General features: G+C 41.7%; 1 protein-coding gene across 1 annotated transcript; it reads left to right on the forward strand.

Annotated features, from left to right (window-relative positions):
- The first annotated feature begins 14166 nt into the window (after positions 1-14166).
- Positions 14167-14973, forward strand: LOC133911150 (uncharacterized). Its single transcript, XM_062353350.1, has 2 exons — positions 14167-14767; positions 14863-14973. The coding sequence occupies exons 1-2, from the start codon at positions 14167-14169 to the stop codon at positions 14877-14879; spliced, it is 618 nt and encodes a 205-aa protein (XP_062209334.1). The 3' UTR covers positions 14880-14973.
- The last annotated feature ends 6258 nt before the right edge of the window (positions 14974-21231 follow it).

Genomic DNA, 21231 nt, shown 5'->3' on the forward strand with positions numbered 1-21231 from the left:
CACTTGAGCTCATCGTTGGACTATCGTGCCTTCTCTCTGAGCTGCCTCTTGCCCAAGGTAAGATCCCCGTCCGCTCGTCTCTACGCTCCGCCACTTGCCGTCCTGAACCATGGCCGGCGATGACGTTTTCGCTCAATTCTGGCAAGCCTCCGCCTTGTCCAATCTCCCTCTACTATATGAACTCAAGCCGCTGGCCGAATCCCATTGCCATCTCACCTCAGCCGTCCGATCTAAGATCAAAGGCGAAGATTAGATCTATTTTATACCCGTTCGCTGGCAAATCATGCTTTACCATGGGTCATACTTAAACCCAGTCAGCACATATGCCATGTCAGGTGCCACCTCACCCTGCCATGTTAGCAAAGTCAATGACTTGTCTGCCACATCAACATAGTTAAGCCAAGTCATCATGTACAGTCAACAATTCCACTTTTCCATACAGAAACAATTCCAAGAATTCCAAAAAACAGCTCTTTTGCAAAAAAAAAAGTCCCCAGAACTTCAGAACCTCATCTTTCTCATTTTAGCTCAAATTTTTTGAGTGGTTCTTTTGCTCAATTTTTTCTAAAAACAAGATCTATCCAACCATGATAATTTTAGTTGTCAATTCTCATATCTATATAGTAGTTTTCCCTCATTACCATCCAGATCCTTACAACATGAGGATATTATTTTGATTAGTAAATTTATGTTTATTTCATTGGCATATAGGTGCTGGCCAGATCTACATGTCATTGTACTACAAACATAAGTTTATGATTTTAAAATAATATATATATTTGTAGGTCACACATGTTAATACTTTAGTCAATCTTTTCTATCATTTCATGTGAAACCTTAACCCTAATTCCTATATCTTTATCTTTCTTCGAAAGAAGTCCAATTGATTATGTTCTCCATATCCAAGCCAATCCATTATCCCAGTCTATCATTTTATTCCTATTATTTTTGCAATTAGGAGTTTATTTGGTGTTTATTCGATGTTGTTTTTGTTTGTTGGTAGAATTCACGATTAGTTAATAACAGTTCGGATCTGTTCAAAGGACTTCAAGACAAAGGTTTTGACAACACTAAGCAGCATTGGGTAAAAGGCAATTATACTCCTTGATCATTCTGAACCTTTGTTTTTATATGTTCTATTTTACAAATTGCATGCAGTGTCTATTAACCTGATGGGTGACTACCTTTGTTAGGATTTTCCCTAGTTTTTCCTTACATCCATTGAAGCCTAAGTGGTTTATGGTTAGGTGCCTTTTGTGGGTAGAAGTGCTTAGCCATGCTGTTGGGTTGTTGGGAAGTGTCATTTACAGGATTAGTGGACATATGCAGTGCTGATTGTGAACTTGATATAGTAACGTGGAACCCTGGGACTTGGGCTAAGAGATGGTTTGATGATGGTGGTTCAGGTGGTGGGCTTGTGTATATGTTCCAAGCAAAGGTGTTAGGTTTTGTTCATTATTTCCCTATTGGATAGTCTTTGCCCAAGTTTCACATATAAAGACCGGATCGTGGAGCGACAACCCAAGAAATACCGTACCAACCATGCCGCCGACATAGGTAGGGCTTGGCATATTGATTAGACACCCGGCTCGCATCCATTGGGGGTACCAGACCCTAATTGATGGACCATGCTTCATAGTGATCTACTGGAGGCATACCAGTAGCATGTGTTAAGTGTCTTGTAAACACGATAACATGGAAATCACGACTCATGGGGAAAGCTGGACAACATCTACAGAGTGTAAAATTTGATATATCAGTCGTGCTCGGGGTCATGGGAGACTTGGATCCTCACATGATTAGTTGGTTTGGGTTATGGTTATGGACATGGTTTTGGTTACATTGTAGTGATGGTTTTTGTTTGCAAGGTGGTTAGCTTTAGGTGATGTTTAATGGTTGGATTAATTGGATTACATTCACATAACAAATGCTTAATCTTTTCAATTACATTACTATTTTCTTTACTCGCATTTACGCAAATATACCATGTGTTAGCTTGTCCTTGGTATAAGCATGCATATCATTATTCTCCTGTACACTTGTCGAGTGCATCATGTTCTCACACTTGCTATTTTCCTTATGTAATGCGACATGTGTGGTGCTACTCAGTGGGTGAAGATGTTGAAGACTATCAAGACTAGGTTGTGACGTTCTAGGTGCGTGTCTCCCTGTCTGTTGCCTGCGGTGTTGTTAGGCACCAATATTTCTGTTCCGCTGCAAATCTCTTCTTAGAAGATAATATATGTCAATTTTTGTAAGAGTTAACAATTATTCTATAAAAGTGTTGCTTTTGTTACTTCACCTATTGCGCCCTTATATGTGTTGAACATCCTAAGTACACATAAGCTGCATCTGATTTTGTCAGTTAAAATCGGGTGTGACAGAGGTAGTATCAGAGCCATAATGACCATCAGATGTGAGCTTAGATAGAACGGTCGTGCCATAAGGTCAAATTTTAGAAGCCTATTTTGAAAAACACATTCCTGTGCTTTTTTGAACTCTTAGTTTCTCTCTCTACTTACCTACTCCAATCTATTGAGCAAAATGGATTTCCAATACTCCCGTTTAAAAACTTTTTGTTGTTGAACCATCCCCGTTACTTCATTTGGAAGGATGCACTTGAAGATCTCACTTGACGCTTCTACCTCGTATGAAGTTTCCAATGATGAAGTTTAAGACCCTTCGCTAAAGGAAAGCATCATCCACCACAATACTGAAGACATGAAGATCTATCTCCATGCTTCTTCCAGTTTTAGTTTTTTGAGTCAGAGGAAGATTTCCCCATATTCTTCATAAAGGTTAGAGCATTGTTGGTAGTGTGTGATTGTGTAGTGTATCTTGTGTGATTTGGTTTTTCTGTTTGAGCACTAGAATGCGTTATGTGATGCTTTAGCATCTGGTAACAACGATGTTCCTTATATATCTCTATAGCTAATATTATAGTTGTGTTTTCTCCTTCTACTTTGTTCTCTACCTGCCCCAACCTTCCTCCTCAATCCCGATTAGATGGTGAACATGAAGTAATGTCAACTTGGTAAAGGTATCAACAACAACAATGACAACAACCGGCAGGTGCCACCACAATTCAACAAGGAACAACTCTTGACGACATTGACTCAGATCTTTCAAAGCATGATTCAGAATATGGAAAGTCTGTTACAAATGACTAAATCTCTGAGTACAGGAGACAAACATAGTCAGCAAGACAAGAGGAAGAAGAGGAAGATGTCATTCCAAGGATAAGGAAGCAACGCATGTCCCTGTGTGTCAACTCAAGCTCCTCAGCAAGGATCAATGTTTCGTTCCAACAATCAGCACAGGTCTCAACGACAAGCATCTTTTAAGTGCTCAAATTATCAAACACCCCGTTCTACTCCGTCTACCACTACTCAAGTCAAGAACAACCCAACTACTCCAGCCTCAGGCAAAGGATGTTTCATTATGTGAATCAGTGTCCTACGAGGTATCCAAATTAGATCAACATCAACACTCGAATGACTACCCAGTCTCAAGCATGTAATGGAAGTAATATGCCCACTTAGAACCCTCAGGCGCAAAGTAGACCTTAGGATCTCGATGTTAGTGATTGGGTGAGTACCTACAGCGAATTTTCAACCGAATAGGGCCAAATGTTTCAAGAAGTGCAAGAATCAAGTTGAATTAGTTCAATAAAGCAATTCTGTCAGTTAAGAAAAGGATGATACAGTAGAAAAAGCTCCCCTCACATGGCCCACCATTCAAATTTCCCCAAGGTTCTCCTACAAAAAAGGAGTGTGTTTCCACTATGGAGGCCCTATGCACTAGGTCAAAAGATGTCCCAAGAAGTTTCCCTACCTAGAACCAGATCAACCGTCAAACCCAGATGAAGACCTCAGTCTAGCATTCAGGCCATCACGACGTTCAAGCAGCAACTCAAGATAGTCAAGCTCAACAGGATAATGTCAAGCCCAAAGAAACTCAATAGGAACCGAAAAGTTGAGAGTAGAGCCTTGTAATAATGTGGATCCAATGTCATCTCTTCGTATCATCAAACCATGTTGCTTAAGTACAATCTGTGTTAAGACTTGAATAGAAGCTTGTTTCCCTTCATCTTACCCAAGCAATGTTAATGTTTATCCACTCTACCTCTGGTTTGTCTACTTCTCAAGAACTGGAAATATGGGTCAAAGAAGTTCATTTCTTTTTAAGCGGGGTAGACTCTCTAGCCAATCTCTTGGTTCTTGAACCCATAGATAGATATTGGAAACGGTTAATTTGCAAGTAATGGAGTAATTAAGGTGTGTCAAAGGAATGATAGTACTTAGAAGTTACACTCTGATCTCATAAATGATCATCAAGAACAAGTACCCTCTCCTCGGAATTAAGAAAGGCTTCATGTAAATCTCCAAGGATAAGAAGGTCCACCAAAGTTAACTAACAGATGAGAAAGCCAGCAAAAGTGATTAGAGTATGTAAGCACAATGAGGTCACCACCGAGAAGAAAAAGTGATTAGAAAAGAGAGAAGAAAATTTGAAGACCAAGTTCCCTTATCTCTTCTCTGTTCTGTCCGAATCTCGACGACGAGATTCCTTTAAGAGGGATAGATTTGTCACACCTTGATTTTCAAATTTCTCAAATTTCTAGAATTTTTCAAGATTAGACTATAGATTAAAAAATTAGAATAGGAAAAATCCAATTTTATAAATTCAAAACCAAATTTGAATTAATTTATAAATGTTTGTATGCATTCAAGCTAATAAATAGGCATTTAGGTTTTATTTTGAGTTGTTGGATTCCTCTGGTTTTATTGGATTTTATTTGAGCTTTTGGAGTTTACTAGAAATTATTTGAGTTATATTTTATTTTCAAAATATCAAAATGTTTTCATAATTTCAAAATATTTTTATTTGGCTTCTAAATGTATTCAAGAGCTTGTCGGAATTTTCTGGAATATTTTAGGCTTCATTTAGTATTTTATTTGGGATTTATTTGTTTTCCTTCTTTTCTAGAAATTCTCAAAATAAAAAGGAAAACCCAAATTCTACCTAGCCCAAACCCCCCTTCCTACTTGGCCCTCTCTCTATCCCTTTGGCCCGGCCCAAGCCAGCTAGCTTTCCCTCCCTCTCCTCCCTCCCGCACGGGCCAACCTGAGTCCTCCCATTCCACTGCCCCGCTCCTTCCGCCTAGGCTGAGCGTGCCTGCCAACTGCTATCTGGGCATGCCAGCGAGCGCCATGCCACTTTTAGCTACCAGCCCAAAGGCACCATGCTCCCTTGTCAGTCTTCATACCCGCTCGCTTGTCTGCCACAGACCGAAGATGCCCCACCTCTTGCTGCCATCACCTTGCGCTATTGCCATGTGGGCCCTATGCAAGTCATTGTCTCAAACCTGGACTCCCAGCCAAGTTCAAGTCCGCCGATTCTCTCGACCACCCACGCCTCCTCCTCCGCCTATAAAAAGCGAACGACATTGCCCTCGTGCCCCTAATCTCGATTTTGCCGCAATCCATCGCATATGTGCCCTATGTCACTGAGAGTGCAAACCCTAGCCACTACCACCATTGGAGCTCTTTGGCCGAACTCACCAACTTGCCAGCTTCGCGTCGCATTGTCTCCTCCAAGCTGCTCACAAGCTTCTCCTGCCGTCGCCCTCACCTCCTGGCCACTGGAGTGACCTCCCCGATGTGTTCCCATATGCTCCACTGCCTCACCCATTGCTGACCACCTTCTCGTGCTAAGCCACCTAAGGTAAGCTGTCAATCGGATCACCGTGCTCCAGTGATCACTATTCGCCACTCATCATCGCCATCCACTCACCGGAACCCAATCCTAGTGAGATCTCGATGCTCCTCCGCCACTCGAGCTCATCGCCGGACTATCTCACCTTCTCTTTGAGCCGCCTCTTGCCCTAGGTAAGATCACCGTTTGCTCCTCTCCACACTCCACCGCTTTCCGTCTTGAACCATGGCGGGTGATGAGGTTTTCGCTCAACTCTGGCGAGCCTCTGTTGTGTCCAAGCTCCCTCCGTCGTACGAACTCGAGCCACCAGCTGAATCCCATTGCCATCTCACCTCAGCTGTTTGATGTGAGATCAAAGGCCAAGATTAGATGTATTTTATTGCCCTTTGATAGCCAATCACCATTTGCCACGTGTCATAGTTAAACCCAGTCAGCACATATGCCATGTTAGACGCCACCTCACCCTTGCCACGTTAGCAAAGTCAATGACGTGTCTACCATATCAACATAGTTAAGCCTAGTCATCATGTACAGTCAACAATTCCTCTTTTCCAGTACAAAAACAATTCCAAGAATTCCAAGAAACAACTCTTTTGCAGAAAAGTCCCTAGAACTTCAGAACTTCATATCTTTCTCATTTTAGCTCCGATTTGAGTGATTCTTGCACTCAAAGTTTTCTAAAAACAAGATATATCCAACCATGCCAGTTTTAGGTGACAATTATCATATCTCTATAGTAGTTTTCCCTAATTAAAATCCAAATCCCTACAACATGTGGATATTATTTTGATTAGTAAATTTATGTTTATTTCATTGGCATATAGGTGCTGGATAGATCTACATGTCATTGTACCACAAACATAAGTTTATGATTTTAAAATAATATATGTATTTATAGCTCACACGTTAATACTTCAGTCAATCCTTTCTATCATTTCATGTTAAACCTTAACCCTAGTTCCTATATCTCAATCTTTCTTCGAAAGAAGTCCAATCAATCCTTGTCTCCTTATTTAGCCCATCCAAGATCCCAGTATATCATTCTATTCCTATTATTTTTGCAATTTGGAGTTTATCTGGTGTTTATTCGATGTTATTTTTGTTTGTTGGTAGAATTAGTGATTAGTCAATAACGTTTCAGATCTGTTCGAAGGACTTCAAGACAAGGGTTTTATCAACACTGAGCAGCATAGGGTAAAAGGCAAGTGTACTCCTTGATCATTCTGAACCTATGTTTTTAAATGTTTAGTTTTACAAATTGCATGCAATGTCTATTAACCTAATGGGTAGTCACCTATGTTTGGGTTTGCCCTAGTTTTTTCTTACATCTCTTGAAGGCTAAGTGGTTTATGGTTAGGTGTCTTTTGTCGGTAGAAGTGTTTAGTCATGCTATCGGGATGTTTGGAAGTGTCATTTACAGGATTAGTGGACATATGAAGTGCTGATGGTAAACTTGATATAGTAACGTGGAACCCTAGCACTTAGGAAAATTGATGGTTTGACAATGGTGGTTCATGTGGTTGGCTTGTGGATACGTTCCAAGCAAAGGTGTTAGGTTTTGTTGGTTCTTTCCTTGTTGGATAGTCTTTTCCCAAGTGTCACATATAAGGATCGGTTCATGGAGCGACAACCTAAGAAATACCATATCAACCATGATGTCGATATGGGCAGGACTTAGCATATTGATTAGACACCTGGCTTGCATCTGTTGGGATACCAGGACCTAATTGATGGACCATACTTCATAGTGATTTACCTCTGTGTGGAAAGCTAGACTACCTCTGCAGAGTGTAAAATTTGATATATCAGTCGTGCTCGCGGTCATGAGAGACTTAGATCCTCGCATGATTAGTTGGTTTGGGTTATGGAATGGTTATGGATATGGTTTTGGTTACAGTGTAGTGATGGTTATAGTTTGCAAGGTGGTTAACCTGAGGTGTTATTTAATTGTTGGATTAATTAGGTTACATTCACTTAACAACTGCTAAATCTTTTCAATTACATTACTATTTTTCTACTCGCAGTTATGCAAATATACCATGTGTTAGCTTGTCCTTGGTATAAGCCTGCATATCATTATTCTCTTATACACTTGTTAAGCGCATCATATGCTCACACTTGCTCTTTTCCCTATGCCATGAGACATGTGTGGTGCTGCTCACTGAGTGAAGATGTTGAAGACTATCAAGACGAAGTTGTGACGTTCTAGGTCTATATCTCCTGGTTGGTTGTCAGTGGTGTTGTTGGGCACATGTGCTTCTGTTCCGCTGCAAATCTCTTCTTAGAAGAAAATATATGTCAATTGTTGTAAGAGTTAACATTTATTCTATAAAAGTATTTATTTTATTACTTCACCTGTGACGTCCTTATATGTGTTGAATATCATGGGCACACATAAGCTACATTTTATTTTGTCCATTAATATCGAGTGTGACTGTATTTGCTCTTATCCAAGTCAGAGCAACATTATAGAGGACTATGCCATGTCATAGTATATGCTTCTATCCAGGCCAGAGCAATATTATAGAATACTATGCCATGTCATAGTATCTTCTCCTATCGAAGTCAGAGCATGTATTCTATTCTTATCAGGATTAGTCATAGGTTCCTACTGTTAAAAATTCAGTAAGAAAGAAACAATAACATACAAGCTAAAAGACCATTGAATGTTTACTTAACAACTTGAACCCAACATACTTAATAACTAAACTGGAAAGAAATGAGCTTTCACACTAATAGGCAAGAAAAGCAGTAGCAGTTTATGTGTCATGACCATGAGCAATAGAAACCACAACTGGATAACTTGATTTACTAATTCCTTTGCTCTTAGGTTGTTCATTATTATCAGCCTTAGGGTAAATATACCCTACTCCCTAACTAAAGACCTTTTACACATCATGATCTGTGATACTGTATAGAACTGGATAACTCAACCGATGAGTGACAGATATCACAGTAACAGATGATTTACAACCACTACCAACCAAAACTGAACCAAAGGCTCCATCCCATATTACCGGCACATCTAGTAGCAGTAGTAAACAACATAGTAACACATCAGTGCAAGTATTCCATGGGATCAAAGTATAGACAATGTCAATGTAGCTAAATGAAAGATTGAATTTAGCAACAAAACAAATGGATAGAGCCTAGCACAATTGTATCCTTACAGTGCGCAGATTCAGTGTTCATCAATCATCACAGAGCAACTTGGCCTATCTCATCCATCTTATCACAGAGGCTAACCTCGTAAATCAAGAAATGTAGCAGGTGCTAGCACATGCCAATCACAGAAGCCAATCAGCCATATATTCACAAAATTATTTGACAGGAACTATAGAAGCCAATCATGCATCTATTCATAAGATCCATCATCTCATCCATCTCATCATAGAGGAGAAGATGACTCACCTCATCGACATGGAGGTGGGTGGTGAGGGCACGGCGGTGCAGGCTCCTCGGTGTCAGGGCACTCGTTGGGGTGGAGGTGGCTGGCTCCTTAGTGTCGGGGTGGTTTGTGGTCCTCGACGACGGTGTTGGGGTGTAGTCCTCGGCGACGGCAGGACGACAAGGTCGGCGGCACAGGTGAGCGAGGAGGACGATAGTGCCCTCTTGGTCCTTCTCCTCCGTCGGGTAGGCGAGGATGACGGTGGCGCGGGCGAGCAACGACGATGGCGGCATGGGCGACCTCGGGGATGTGCGGGGTGGGACAATGAGGTCGGAAGTGTGGGCTGGCGAGGCGGATGGTGGCGCCCTCTTGGACCTTCTCCTCCGTTGGGTGGGCGAGGATGACGGTGGCGCAAGCGAGCAAACAATGGCTCAGGCAGGCAAGGAGGTGGCGGCAAAAAGTGGATCAAAAATTTTCTAAGTGTTGGTGAGGAGGCGTAGGATTTTTATAGGGGGCTTCACTGCCGGCTCAAAGAGTGTACCGGCAATGAAAGTGGGGCTTCACTGCAAGCCTAGAAAGTAAACCGACAGTGAAAGTGGGGTTCCACTGTCGGCCCAAGAAGTAAACCGAAAGTGAAAGTGGGGCTTCACTGCCAGCCCAGGAAGCAAACCGATAGTGAAATCGGCTGGTCAGTTCCACTGGCAATGAAACCCCTTTCACACCACTCGACCATGCCCCTCCCAACCACGCCTCCCGACCATGCCCCTCCCAACCACGCCAGCCACTCGACCAACCTCTCGTGACCAAAATCTTATACATAAAGTTTTCTATTTACCTAAATTTCATGATTAATTTTTCTAATTCATTAAAAATGGAAAATAATATGCTCGTACCTAAAATTTAATATTGGTACTTGCTAATTAATTAAAAATGGTTAATTTTTGTATTTACCTAAAATTTATAATTCATTAAAAGAAAAAATCGATATGCTCATCCCTATGGCTAATGTAAATCAATAATAAAGATATCTTCCACCATAAACTATAAATTGAAGATTCAATAATGTAAATAAATTATAATTGCATCTAAAAAAAATCATAAATTTTACTTCATTTTATTAAGTAAACAAATCGAATTAGTCCTTCATTATTATTACATAGTAATTCATGTCCTTCATTAATATGGGAAAAAAGATACTTAATCGGGCTTAACAATTTGCTCTTCATTATAATCACGGCGTACATAAGGAGGTTCATCGGTGTCTTCCATGAGACTTAGGTTGGCGTCCTCTCCAAAAAGACGTAGCGCATCAAATTGATTGCAGTCTTCCTCATCGACGATATTCTCCACTCTAATAATCCTTCTTTTTCCTGGATTATTTAACTATTCACCACTCTTATCGTGTGCCAATTCGATCTCTCACTGACATGTGGGGCCAGCTAAGTCACTAAATGTAGGTCAGGGCGGCAAATTTGTTGCCACTCACCCTGTAAAAGTGGCAAAAGGTTAAATACCCCCTTTTTCCTTGAAGAATCATGTGGTGCTCCTCCTTGTTAGATGGGTCCAGGTCCTTTACATAGAAGACTTGCATAACATCTTTCACAAGTATGAATGGTTCTTCTTTGTATCCAATGAGTTTTTGGTCCACTGTATTCATATCGTACTTGTTGATCTTCACGTCTGGTGGAAGTCTGACCTATTAGCACCAGAAAATAGAAATATTTAACACTCCACAGTCGGTCTCCCAGGTATCATCTATGAATCTATAGTAGATATCCCTATTATCATTGTAGTCGTAGCCATCTATATGGACACTGCTATTTTAGTTGGTGCTTTTATGATGTTGTGCTCTCGTATAAATTTATAGCCATTTATGCCATATCATTGGAATGTTAGGATTGTAGTTGATGGTCCGTAAGCCAACACATTCAATTGAGCATACTCTATCTACTTATCCATCACCTGTCTACATAACCAGGTGCCAAAATGATCTCGATGCTCTTGCACGATTCAAACATTAGACTTCCCTAGATTTTTGTTGCGTAGCATCTTCTGGTGTTCTTTGACATACGGACCCACTAAAATTGATTGTTGCAAAACTGCCAAATGTGCTTACGTGAATGGAACAAGGTCTTAGTGTGTAATGAGTTTGCACCTAATGTCCCTTTTCCCAATAGCCTCCCCTCATGGCAAGATACAAGCACACCAATCGATTTGAGATTCATGTAGTCGATGTAGAAATCAATGACCTCCTCGATTCCCCAACCCTTGGCCATGCATCCTTCCAGCCAATTTTGGTTACAAATATATTTCTTTAGAACTCCCATGAACCTCTCGAAATGGTACGTATGATGCAGAAACAAGGGGCCAAGAATTCGTATCTCTTTCACAATATGAACAATGAGATGCACCATGATATCAAAAAATAATGGAGAGAAATATGCCTCAAGCTAGGATAGAGTCTCGACCATGTCTTCCTGTAGCTTATCTAGCTTGGTCGGATAGATGGCCTTATGTGATAGCGCGTTGAAGAATGAACATAGCTATATGATTGGGTTTCAGACCTTCGGGGGTAGAATACCTCTAATTGCAATTTGAAGCATCTATGTCATCATTACATGAAAATCATGAAACTCCATTCCAGTTAATTTCAAATCTTTCATGTTTAATAGTCTCTTTTTATTGCCAAAGTAACCGGATGGAATTTTGATTCCATGCAAGCACTTGCACATTGCAATTTTCTCCGCCTTTCTCAGACTGTAGCTAGTAGGACCAAGAAATTTATCGCATTCTTCCATATCTTCAAGACACAGATCATGTTTGAGTTTCAAATATTTCAGGTCCTTCTATGCTTGGAGTGTATCCTTTGTTTTTCCAGGTATGTCTAGTAATATACCAATCAAGCTATCACACACATTCTTCTTAATGTGCACGACATCAATTGCGTGTCGAACCTGTTGGTAATATGCCCTAGAGGCGATTGAGTTTGCGGATTGGATCTGCTAATGGGCTTTAATATTGATTAAAGGACCATTAGGGTTTAGAGTCATAATGGGCTTTAATGTTGATTAAAGGCCCATTAGCGTGCTCTATATAAGAATAGGCAGGGGCCAAGGCGCATGGTGTTCTTTAGAAACCCTAGCCGCCTCCTATTCCCGAACTCCCTTCGAAACCCTAGCCGGACGCGCGGTGCTAGCACACCGGCGTACGGCGATTCCATCCTTGTACGTGTGGATACCGTAGAGGCGCCGCTACTATTGCGGTGCTGATCTGCTCGGGAGTACTCAGGACGTACTCGTGAGTACTCGGAAGGTGCTCGGGACGTGCTCGAGACGAGGTTGACGATCGACTACTTGACGCGCACGACGTTGGATTGGTCTGCTCCAACTCTTCTTCCGCTGCACTGCTCGTCAAGTGGTAACGATTCATGATCCCCTACTCGCATGGCTTCCTGGTTGAACGCGGTAGAGAAAATTTATTTTGTGCTAGCGTAGCCTACCCGCAACCCAACAGTGGTATCAGAGCCATCCTGCGTAGTTTTCGATTTGGATCAGTCACATATAGAAGATATGTGATAGAAATAGATTAGATCTATTGTTTTTGATCAGTTCATATGATGGATTGATCAATGCACGGTTGGTTAGGTGAATTAGAGATCGGATGAGATGCCAGTCGATGAAACCACATAGCCAAAAAGATTAGCTCGATCTCCCACCTGTTTTTGCGTGCGACTTGCCCCTACCGGCTGGAATCACCATCGGGGCTAACTGCATGCATCGCGACATGGTCGGGAGAACAGCAGATCGAGGTCGTGTGTGCTGTCATCGTTTCTGGAAAAACCTCACGCGATGATCAATGGGATTGATCTAATGGAAATTGAGGCATTATGAATGACTCGGAATTGGCTCGATACACGCATAGATTGTTGTAATAACATGATCCCATCATGACATTAGAATTCGATTCTACGCTTAACTCATTTTTGCAGAGAATGTTGTGACTGGTATGGCCTTGTGATATGTGATGAATGTGTGTAATTTTTCATGGCCTGCGTGTCATGGTTAATTGCAGCCCAAGGCTGTCATGTTATTGTATAACGGCCTGCGTGTCGACTTGTGATGCTTCTTCTCATGTAATTTATCTAGTGCTATTAGGTGTAATAGACTAGAACAAGATCATGGAGATTTGAAGCATGATGACCCGAAGGACAGGAACCGTGGCGATGAAGATCACCATGTGAAGGGGCCATACTATGTCACAGTTAATATGATTGCCTGTGATGTTTTTATGTTCCTGTCATACTATTCTTTCATGTTTTATATGTGGTGGATATGATTTTCATGATAGAGTAGTTTCCCTCAGAAAAATCAAGAGTAATTGATGCCCTTCCAATAGCTGCACCTACAAAGGTTTTGATCATTGTGTGGTAGGTCTGCCAAAGCAGGGTGCCATCATTTATCTTAACCAGTTAGAGTGGATGTCGGACATCCACACGCATAGTATTGGTTTACTTGATAAAGCTATCAAAACGGTTTTGGGCTTTGGGGCATGATGTTGGGCGCCGGGGCATTCGATGCCACCCAGCAAACAAGAGTCACATAGGGATGTGATTAGCAAGGCGTTGCTTACCTATGTCACTAAGTTTCTAGCAGTGATGCCAAAGCTCACTAGAACTTAGTTGAATATGGATCTTGATCCTCTATATGTTGTTAGAGGGAAAACACATATAGTGGAGTATCTTTTGTTAAATTGTTTAATAGAAGATTCACATAGGCATAGTGCTGAACCTGTATTTTCTGTTGTAGATCATGGCACCGGCCGCTAGTAACACTTCCAGTTTTAATTTGCGATCGATTCTTGAAAAAGAGAAGCTTTCTGGAACAAACTTTATTGATTGGTATAGAAATCTGAGAATTGTTCTCAAACAAGAGAAAAAGGAATATGTTCTAGAGGTCCCCTATCGAGATGAACCAGCTGATAATGCTCCTGCCGCAGATCGGAGGGCTTATGAGAAGCACACCAACGATTCACTGGATGTTAGCTGCCTCATGCTTGCCTGTATGTCCTCTGAGCTTCAGAAGCAATATGAGAACAGGGATGCCCATGATATGATTGTGGGACTCCGAGGCATGTTTGAGAACCAAGCTCGGGCCGAGAGGTACAACACCTCAAAGTCCTTGTTTGCGTGCAGGTTAACAGAAGGCAGTCCAGTCAGTCCTCATGTGATCAAAATGATTGGTTACATTGAAAGCCTGGAAAAACTTGGTTTTCCCCTTAGCCCTGAGTTGGCTACGGATGTAATTCTCCAGTCGCTCCCTGCGAGCTTCGAGCCGTTCATTTTGAACTTTCATATGAACAGCATGGAGAAAAGCATGGCTGAATTGCATGGGATGCTAAAAACTGCTGAGGAAAGCATTAAGAAGAGCTCTAGTCATGTGATGATGGTTCAAAAGGATAGCAAGAAGAGAAAGCGTAAGGACAAGGCTAAAACTTCGGATGAGATCTCGAGTTCTAAGCCTAAACCTGTTGGAAAGCCCAAGGCTGGCCCTGCCGCTTCTGACACTTGCCACCACTGCCATAAGACTGGTCATTGGCGGAGGAACTGCAAATTGTACTTGGAAGAACTCAAAAAGAAGAAGGGAAGTAAGACTTCATCTTCAGGTATAAATGTTATTGAAATTAATCTTGCTACTCGTCCTGATGATTCATGGGTATTTGATACCGGATCAATGATTCATACTTGCAAATCGTTGCAGGGACTGAAAAGGACTAGGAAGTGTGCAAGAGGCGAACTGGATGCTCGCGTCGGCAATGGTGCAAAAGTTGCTGCGTTGGCCGTTGGCGTTTACTCCTTATCGCTACCCTCAGGATTAGTTTTGGAACTAAATAATTGTTATTATATTCCTGCCTTGGGCAAAAACATTATCTCTTCTTCATGTTTGGAAGAAGATGGTTATGAATTCATAATAAAGAACAAGTGTTGTTCGATATTTTTGAATGGTATGCTCTATGGTAATTGTCCATTAGTAAATGGATTATATATATTGGATCTTGAGGATATAACTATCTATAACATTGATACAAAGAAGCCTCGGCTTAATGATTTGAATCCCACTTTTGTTTGGCATTGTCGATTAGGTCATATAAATGAGAAGCGTATGCAGAAGCTCCATAAAGATGGTCTTCTACATTCATTTGATTTCGAATCATTTGATACATGCGAGTCTTGTTTACTTGGCAAGATGACTAAGACGCCTTTCACTGGTCGAAGTGAGAGGACAAATGAATTATTGGCCCTAGTACATACAGATGTATGTGGACCGATGAGTTCTACAGCTAGAGGTGGTTTTCAGTATTTCATTACTTTCACCGATGACTTTAGTAGATATGGTTACATCTACCTAATGAGGCACAAGTCTGAATCCTTTGAAAAGTTCAAGGAGTTCCAGAATGAAGTACAAAATCATATAGGCAAGACAATTAAATTTCTGCGATCAGATCGTGGAGGTGAATATTTGAGCCATGAATTTGGTGATCATCTAAGGCAATGTGGAATCGTTCCACAATTGACTCCACCGGGCACGCCACAATGGAATGGGGTGTCCGAGCGGAGGAACCGAACTTTGTTAGACATGGTCCGGTCGATGATGAGCCAATCTGATCTTCCATTGTCCTTCTGGGGATACGCTCTAGAAACTGCTGCTTTCACGTTAAACAGAGTTCCATCTAAGGCTGTAGAGAGGACACCATATGAGATATGGACCGGGAAGCGTCCCGGATTGTCTTTCCTTAAGATATGGGGTTGTGAGGCTTATGTAAAACGTTTGTCGTCTGATAAGCTCACTCCCAAATCTGATAAATGCTTCTTTGTGGGGTATCCTAGGGAAACCAAAGGATATTATTTCTATAACCGGGAAGAAGGCAAAGTGTTTGTCGCCCGGAATGGTGTCTTTCTTGAGAAAGAGTTTCTCACGAAGAGAGTTAGTGGGAGCACGGTGCAACTCGAAGAAATTCGGGAACCACTTGAAAGTGTTTCAACTCCTATTGAACCACAACTCGGTATGCAAGATGTTGCAGAACCTGTTGTCGAGACACCAGCCCCACGTCGGTCGGAAAGGTTCAGTCGTGCACCTGAGCGGTTTATGTTCCTAACCACGGGGCAGCGCGACATATTATTGTTGGACAATGATGAACCTAAGACTTACTCGGAAGCAATGGTGGGACCAGACTCCGAAAAATGGCTTGGAGCCATGAGATCCGAGTTAGAATCCATGAGAGAAAACCAAGTTTGGAACTTGGTCGATCCACCTGATGGTGTGAAAACTATCGAGTGTAAATGGGTTTTTAAGAAAAAGATAGACGTTGATGGAAATGTTCACATCTATAAGGCACGATTGGTGGCGAAAGGTTTCAGGCAAATTCAAGGTGTTGATTATGATGAAACGTTTTCGCCCGTCGCAATGCTAAAGTCTATTCGGATTCTCCTAGCAATTGCTGCATATTTCGACTATGAGATATGGCAAATGGATGTCAAAACGGCTTTCCTTAATGGAAACCTAAGTGAGGATGTGTACATGACACAGCCTGAAGGTTTTGTCAATCCGAAAAATGCTGGGAAGATTTGCAAGCTACAAAAGTCCATCTATGGACTAAAGCAAGCTTCTCGGAGTTGGAATCTTCGTTTTGATGAAGTGATCAAAGGGTTTGGTTTCATCAAGAATGAAGAAGAGCCTTGTGTTTACAAAAGGACTAGTGGGAGCGCACTTGTGTTTCTGGTCTTATATGTGGATGACATATTATTGATCGGAAATAATATTCCAATGCTCGATGCTGTCAAATCTTCATTGCAAAAGAGTTTTTCAATGAAAGATTTAGGAGAGGCAGCATACATATTGGGCATAAAGATCTATAGAGATAGGTCGAAAAGACTAATCGGATTAAGCCAGAGCACATACATTGACAAGGTATTGAATCGGTTCAATATGCAAGATTCCAAGAAAGGTTTCTTGCCAATGTCACATGGCATCACTCTCAGCAAGAATCAATGTCCTAAGACATCTGATGAGCTCGAGAGGATGAGTGCGATCCCGTATGCTTCTGCTATCGGGTCCATCATGTATGCTATGTTTTGTACACGCCCAGATGTCTCCTATGCTCTAAATGGTTACACCGATGCTAGCTTCCAAACCGACAAGGACGACTCGAGATCGCAGTCTGGTTTTGTGTTTTGCCTTAATGGAGGTGCGGTGAGTTGGAAGAGTTCCAAGCAAGAAACGGTTGCTGATTCCACAACGGAGGCCGAGTATATCGCAGCTTCGGAAGCTGCAAAAGAGGCTGTTTGGATCAGAAAATTTGTTTCTAAGTTGGGTGTGGTCCCTAGTGCGTCCAGTCCAATGGACCTCTATTGTGACAATAGTGGTGCCATTGCACAAGCCAAGGAGCCTAGGTCGCACCAGAAGTCCAAGCACATACTTCGGCGCTATCACCTCATTCGAGAGATTATTGATAGAGGTGATGTAAAGATATGCAAGGTGCACACGGATTCGAATATTGCTGATCCGTTGACGAAGCCTCTCCCACAGCCCAAGCATGAGGCACATTTGAGCTCTATGGGTATTAGATACTTGCGGGATAGACTCTAGTGCATGTGAGAGAATGTGTTCTGTCTATGCTAATGTACTTTTGGATAATTGTTATCTGGTTCCATGAATAATTATCATTTACATTGATCAGCAAGTATGTGACTTGTTTGTGAAACTCTTTATTTTTATGATGTTATTCTAAATAGTCTCTAATCTCATATCATTGTGTGGGACAATAATGATTTATAGATTAGCACATTTGACTGAATGATGATCATGTTTCACGGATCATAGATATGGAGACATCAAATCAGTAATGTGGACACATGTTAGAGAACATGATGTTGGATAGACCCACCCTGAGATACTGCTGGGATTGTTATTTTTAATGTGCCATCAGTTGTTATCTCAAATGGTGTACCTACAGAATCCTTTGACCTGAGATCATCATTGATTCCAGAATGTGTAGTAACACACTTAGGGGCTTCCAAACGCTATTCCGTAACTGGGTAGTTATAAAGGTTGCTTTCGGGTATGTTATGAAACATGTCGTGGGATGTGAGTGATCAAGATGGAATTTACCCCTCCTAAATAACGGGAGAGATATCTCTGGGCCCCTCGAGGTAGTTGGATTGGAAAGTGCATGGCCATGCCAATGTGATTAAAGAGTTAATCATGGTGAATCCACTACTTGATCGAGTGAATGGTCGAGCTATCACAAGGGTGGCACGAATCTCGCCTTGAGCTTGACTGGTATCGTGTGGTAAAGGGATTGGTGCATGAGTATATCAAGGTTCAGCCGATATGATCTTTGTGTGCATTCGGGAGTCAATATGTCCTGCTAGGTACCGCTATTGACTTGCAATTCGGAAAAGGGTTTCCGGATAGCGGCCATTTACACATGAACCTAACGGGTCACACACTTAAGGGGATGGAATATAAAACTTGTGCTGACTCTAGTGCAAGTGGGAGATTGTTGGTAATATGCCCTAGAGGCGATTGAGTTTGCAGATTGGATCTGCTAATGGGCTTTAATATTGATTAAAGGACCATTAGGGTTTAGAGTCATAATGGGCTTTAATGTTGATTAAAGGCCCATTAGCGTGCTCTATATAAGAATAGGCAGGGGCCAAGGCGCATGGTGTTCTTTAGAAACCCTAGCCGCCTCCTATTCCCGAACTCCCTTCGAAACCCTAGCCGGACGCGCGGTGCTAGCACACCGGCGTACGGCGATTCCATCCTTGTACGTGTGGATACCGTAGAGGCGCCGCTACTATTGCGGTGCTGATCTGCTCGGGAGTACTCAGGACGTACTCGCGAGTACTCGGAAGGTGCTCGGGACGTGCTCGAGACGAGGTTGACGATCGACTACTTGACGCGCACGACGTTGGATTGGTCTGCTCCAACTCTTCTTCCGCTGCACTGCTCGTCAAGTGGTAACGATTCATGATCCCCTACTCGCATGGCTTCCTGGTTGAACGCGGTAGAGAAAATTTATTTTGTGCTAGCGTAGCCTACCCGCAACCCAACAGAATCACCAAATCTGGCCAATAAGCTGAGTCATAAAAAATAGATTTTTTTTTGAACATAGGAGCTCTAAGATTAGATTTCGAAACCAGTGTACTCTCGCATCCCTTTCCAAGGATAACCTCGTTACCATCTCATATAACTGTCTCTCAGGTACGATGCTTAGGAGGTGATTGAGTCTCAACTTTCCCATCAAAAGCTCTCCTATTGTTACGGTACTTGTGAAACATTTACAATGCACTAGGTACACCATTTTTTGGCAGTTCTTTCAACCATAAGCTCCCTGTTTCATCCAAGCAATGCACGCATGCAAAGTAGCATTTGACAGTCTAGCCCGATAGGTTACCAAGAGTTGGCCAATCTTGGATTGTTTCGAACAGCATTGCGCATAGGGTGAAGTTCTCTCATTTGTATTCATCCCATACCCACACACCATCATTCCACAATGTTCCTAGATTTTCCATTAATGGTTTCAGGTAGACATCAATATCGTTGCCAGGTTACCTGACCCTTGTACCAGTATCAGCATCATAATGTACTTCCGCTTCATACACAACCAAGGAGAAAGGCTATAGATACATAGAGTCATAGGGCAAGTGCCACGACTACTGCTCATGTTGCCAAATTGATTCATCCCATCCGTACTCAACACAAATCTTATATTCCTCACATCTTCTGCAAAGGACTTCTTGTATTTCCTATCGATGCTCCTCTACTACGTATAATCAGCAGGGCATCTCAGTATTCCATCACCCTTGCGCTCCTCGGTGTTCTATCACATCAATTTGGTATGCCTTTTGTTTGCGAATAAACGCTTCAAACAGGAGACTATAGGAAAATACCAAATCACCTTGACAAGAGGCCTTTTTCTTCTTTCCTTCACCATCAATATCATCACCATCATGACTGTACTGTGTTGCACAACAGATGAGACACGCTTCTAAGTTTGTATGCTCTTCACGATACAACATGCAATTATTTGGACATATATGTATTTTAGGTACTTCCAACCCCAATGATCACACAACCTGCTTGGCCTGGTATGTGTTTTCTGGCAGCACATTTCCCATTAGAAGCAATTTCTTCATGAAATATAACAACTTTGTTATGCTTGTATCAGACCACCCATTACTTACCTTCAATTGTAGCAATGAAAGCATGACATGCAAAGTTTTGTGCTCCTTCTCACAGCCCAGGAACAACTGTGTTTTAGAGTCCTCTACCATACGCTGAAACTTTTGAAAATCTCTTTCATTGGTGAAGTTTCCCTCCCCATCACGCAATCTTCTCTAGATCATTGTCATCGTTGTCAGCCAACATCTACTCTCGATCATCATCGACCAAAGTATCTCCGACAGGCCACATGTCGGTGTATTCATTATCCGGCATATCACTGCATAAGTCTTTGTCTTCTCTAGCAATGTGTTGCACTTCTTGTATGATCTCAGCTTCACCATGCTCAGTCTAATGGGTATAGCCAGGCATAAACCCTCTTGGCATTAGGTTGGAATGTATCTACTGGGTGGGGGAAAACTGCTTCTTGTTCTTACAATCGATGCATGGACAGCACATGTATTCAGACTGTGTATTTAACTTGTGCGCTGCAACTAGTACCAGAAAATACTCCACACCATTCTTGTACTCTGTGTTCACACGACTCACATCGTATATCCATCTTCTGTCCATCTACAATTATATCATTATTGTAAATCCATATTAAAAATATCTATGAAGATTTTGTAACCACCAACAAATAAATTCTTCGCCATCTCCAAATTGGCCCGGGCTGGAGGATCCACCTTTTGTATACTTTCGCATCCACCTCCGAAGAGTGATTGTTGGTGCCACATCCCTAGAAATTTTCATTATTCTTCAACCCTTATTTAGGACTAATTATGTAAAAATAAAAAATAAATATGCCCATATATAAAGTTTCTATATTGGAGCTTGCTAATGAAATAAAATAAAAAATATATAATTGGATCTTGCTACATACCTAAATATCATGGCAAAATT

This window comes from Phragmites australis, chromosome 3 (assembly GCF_958298935.1).
Source record: "Phragmites australis chromosome 3, lpPhrAust1.1, whole genome shotgun sequence".
In the NCBI taxonomy this organism is placed as follows: Eukaryota; Viridiplantae; Streptophyta; class Magnoliopsida; order Poales; family Poaceae; genus Phragmites; species Phragmites australis.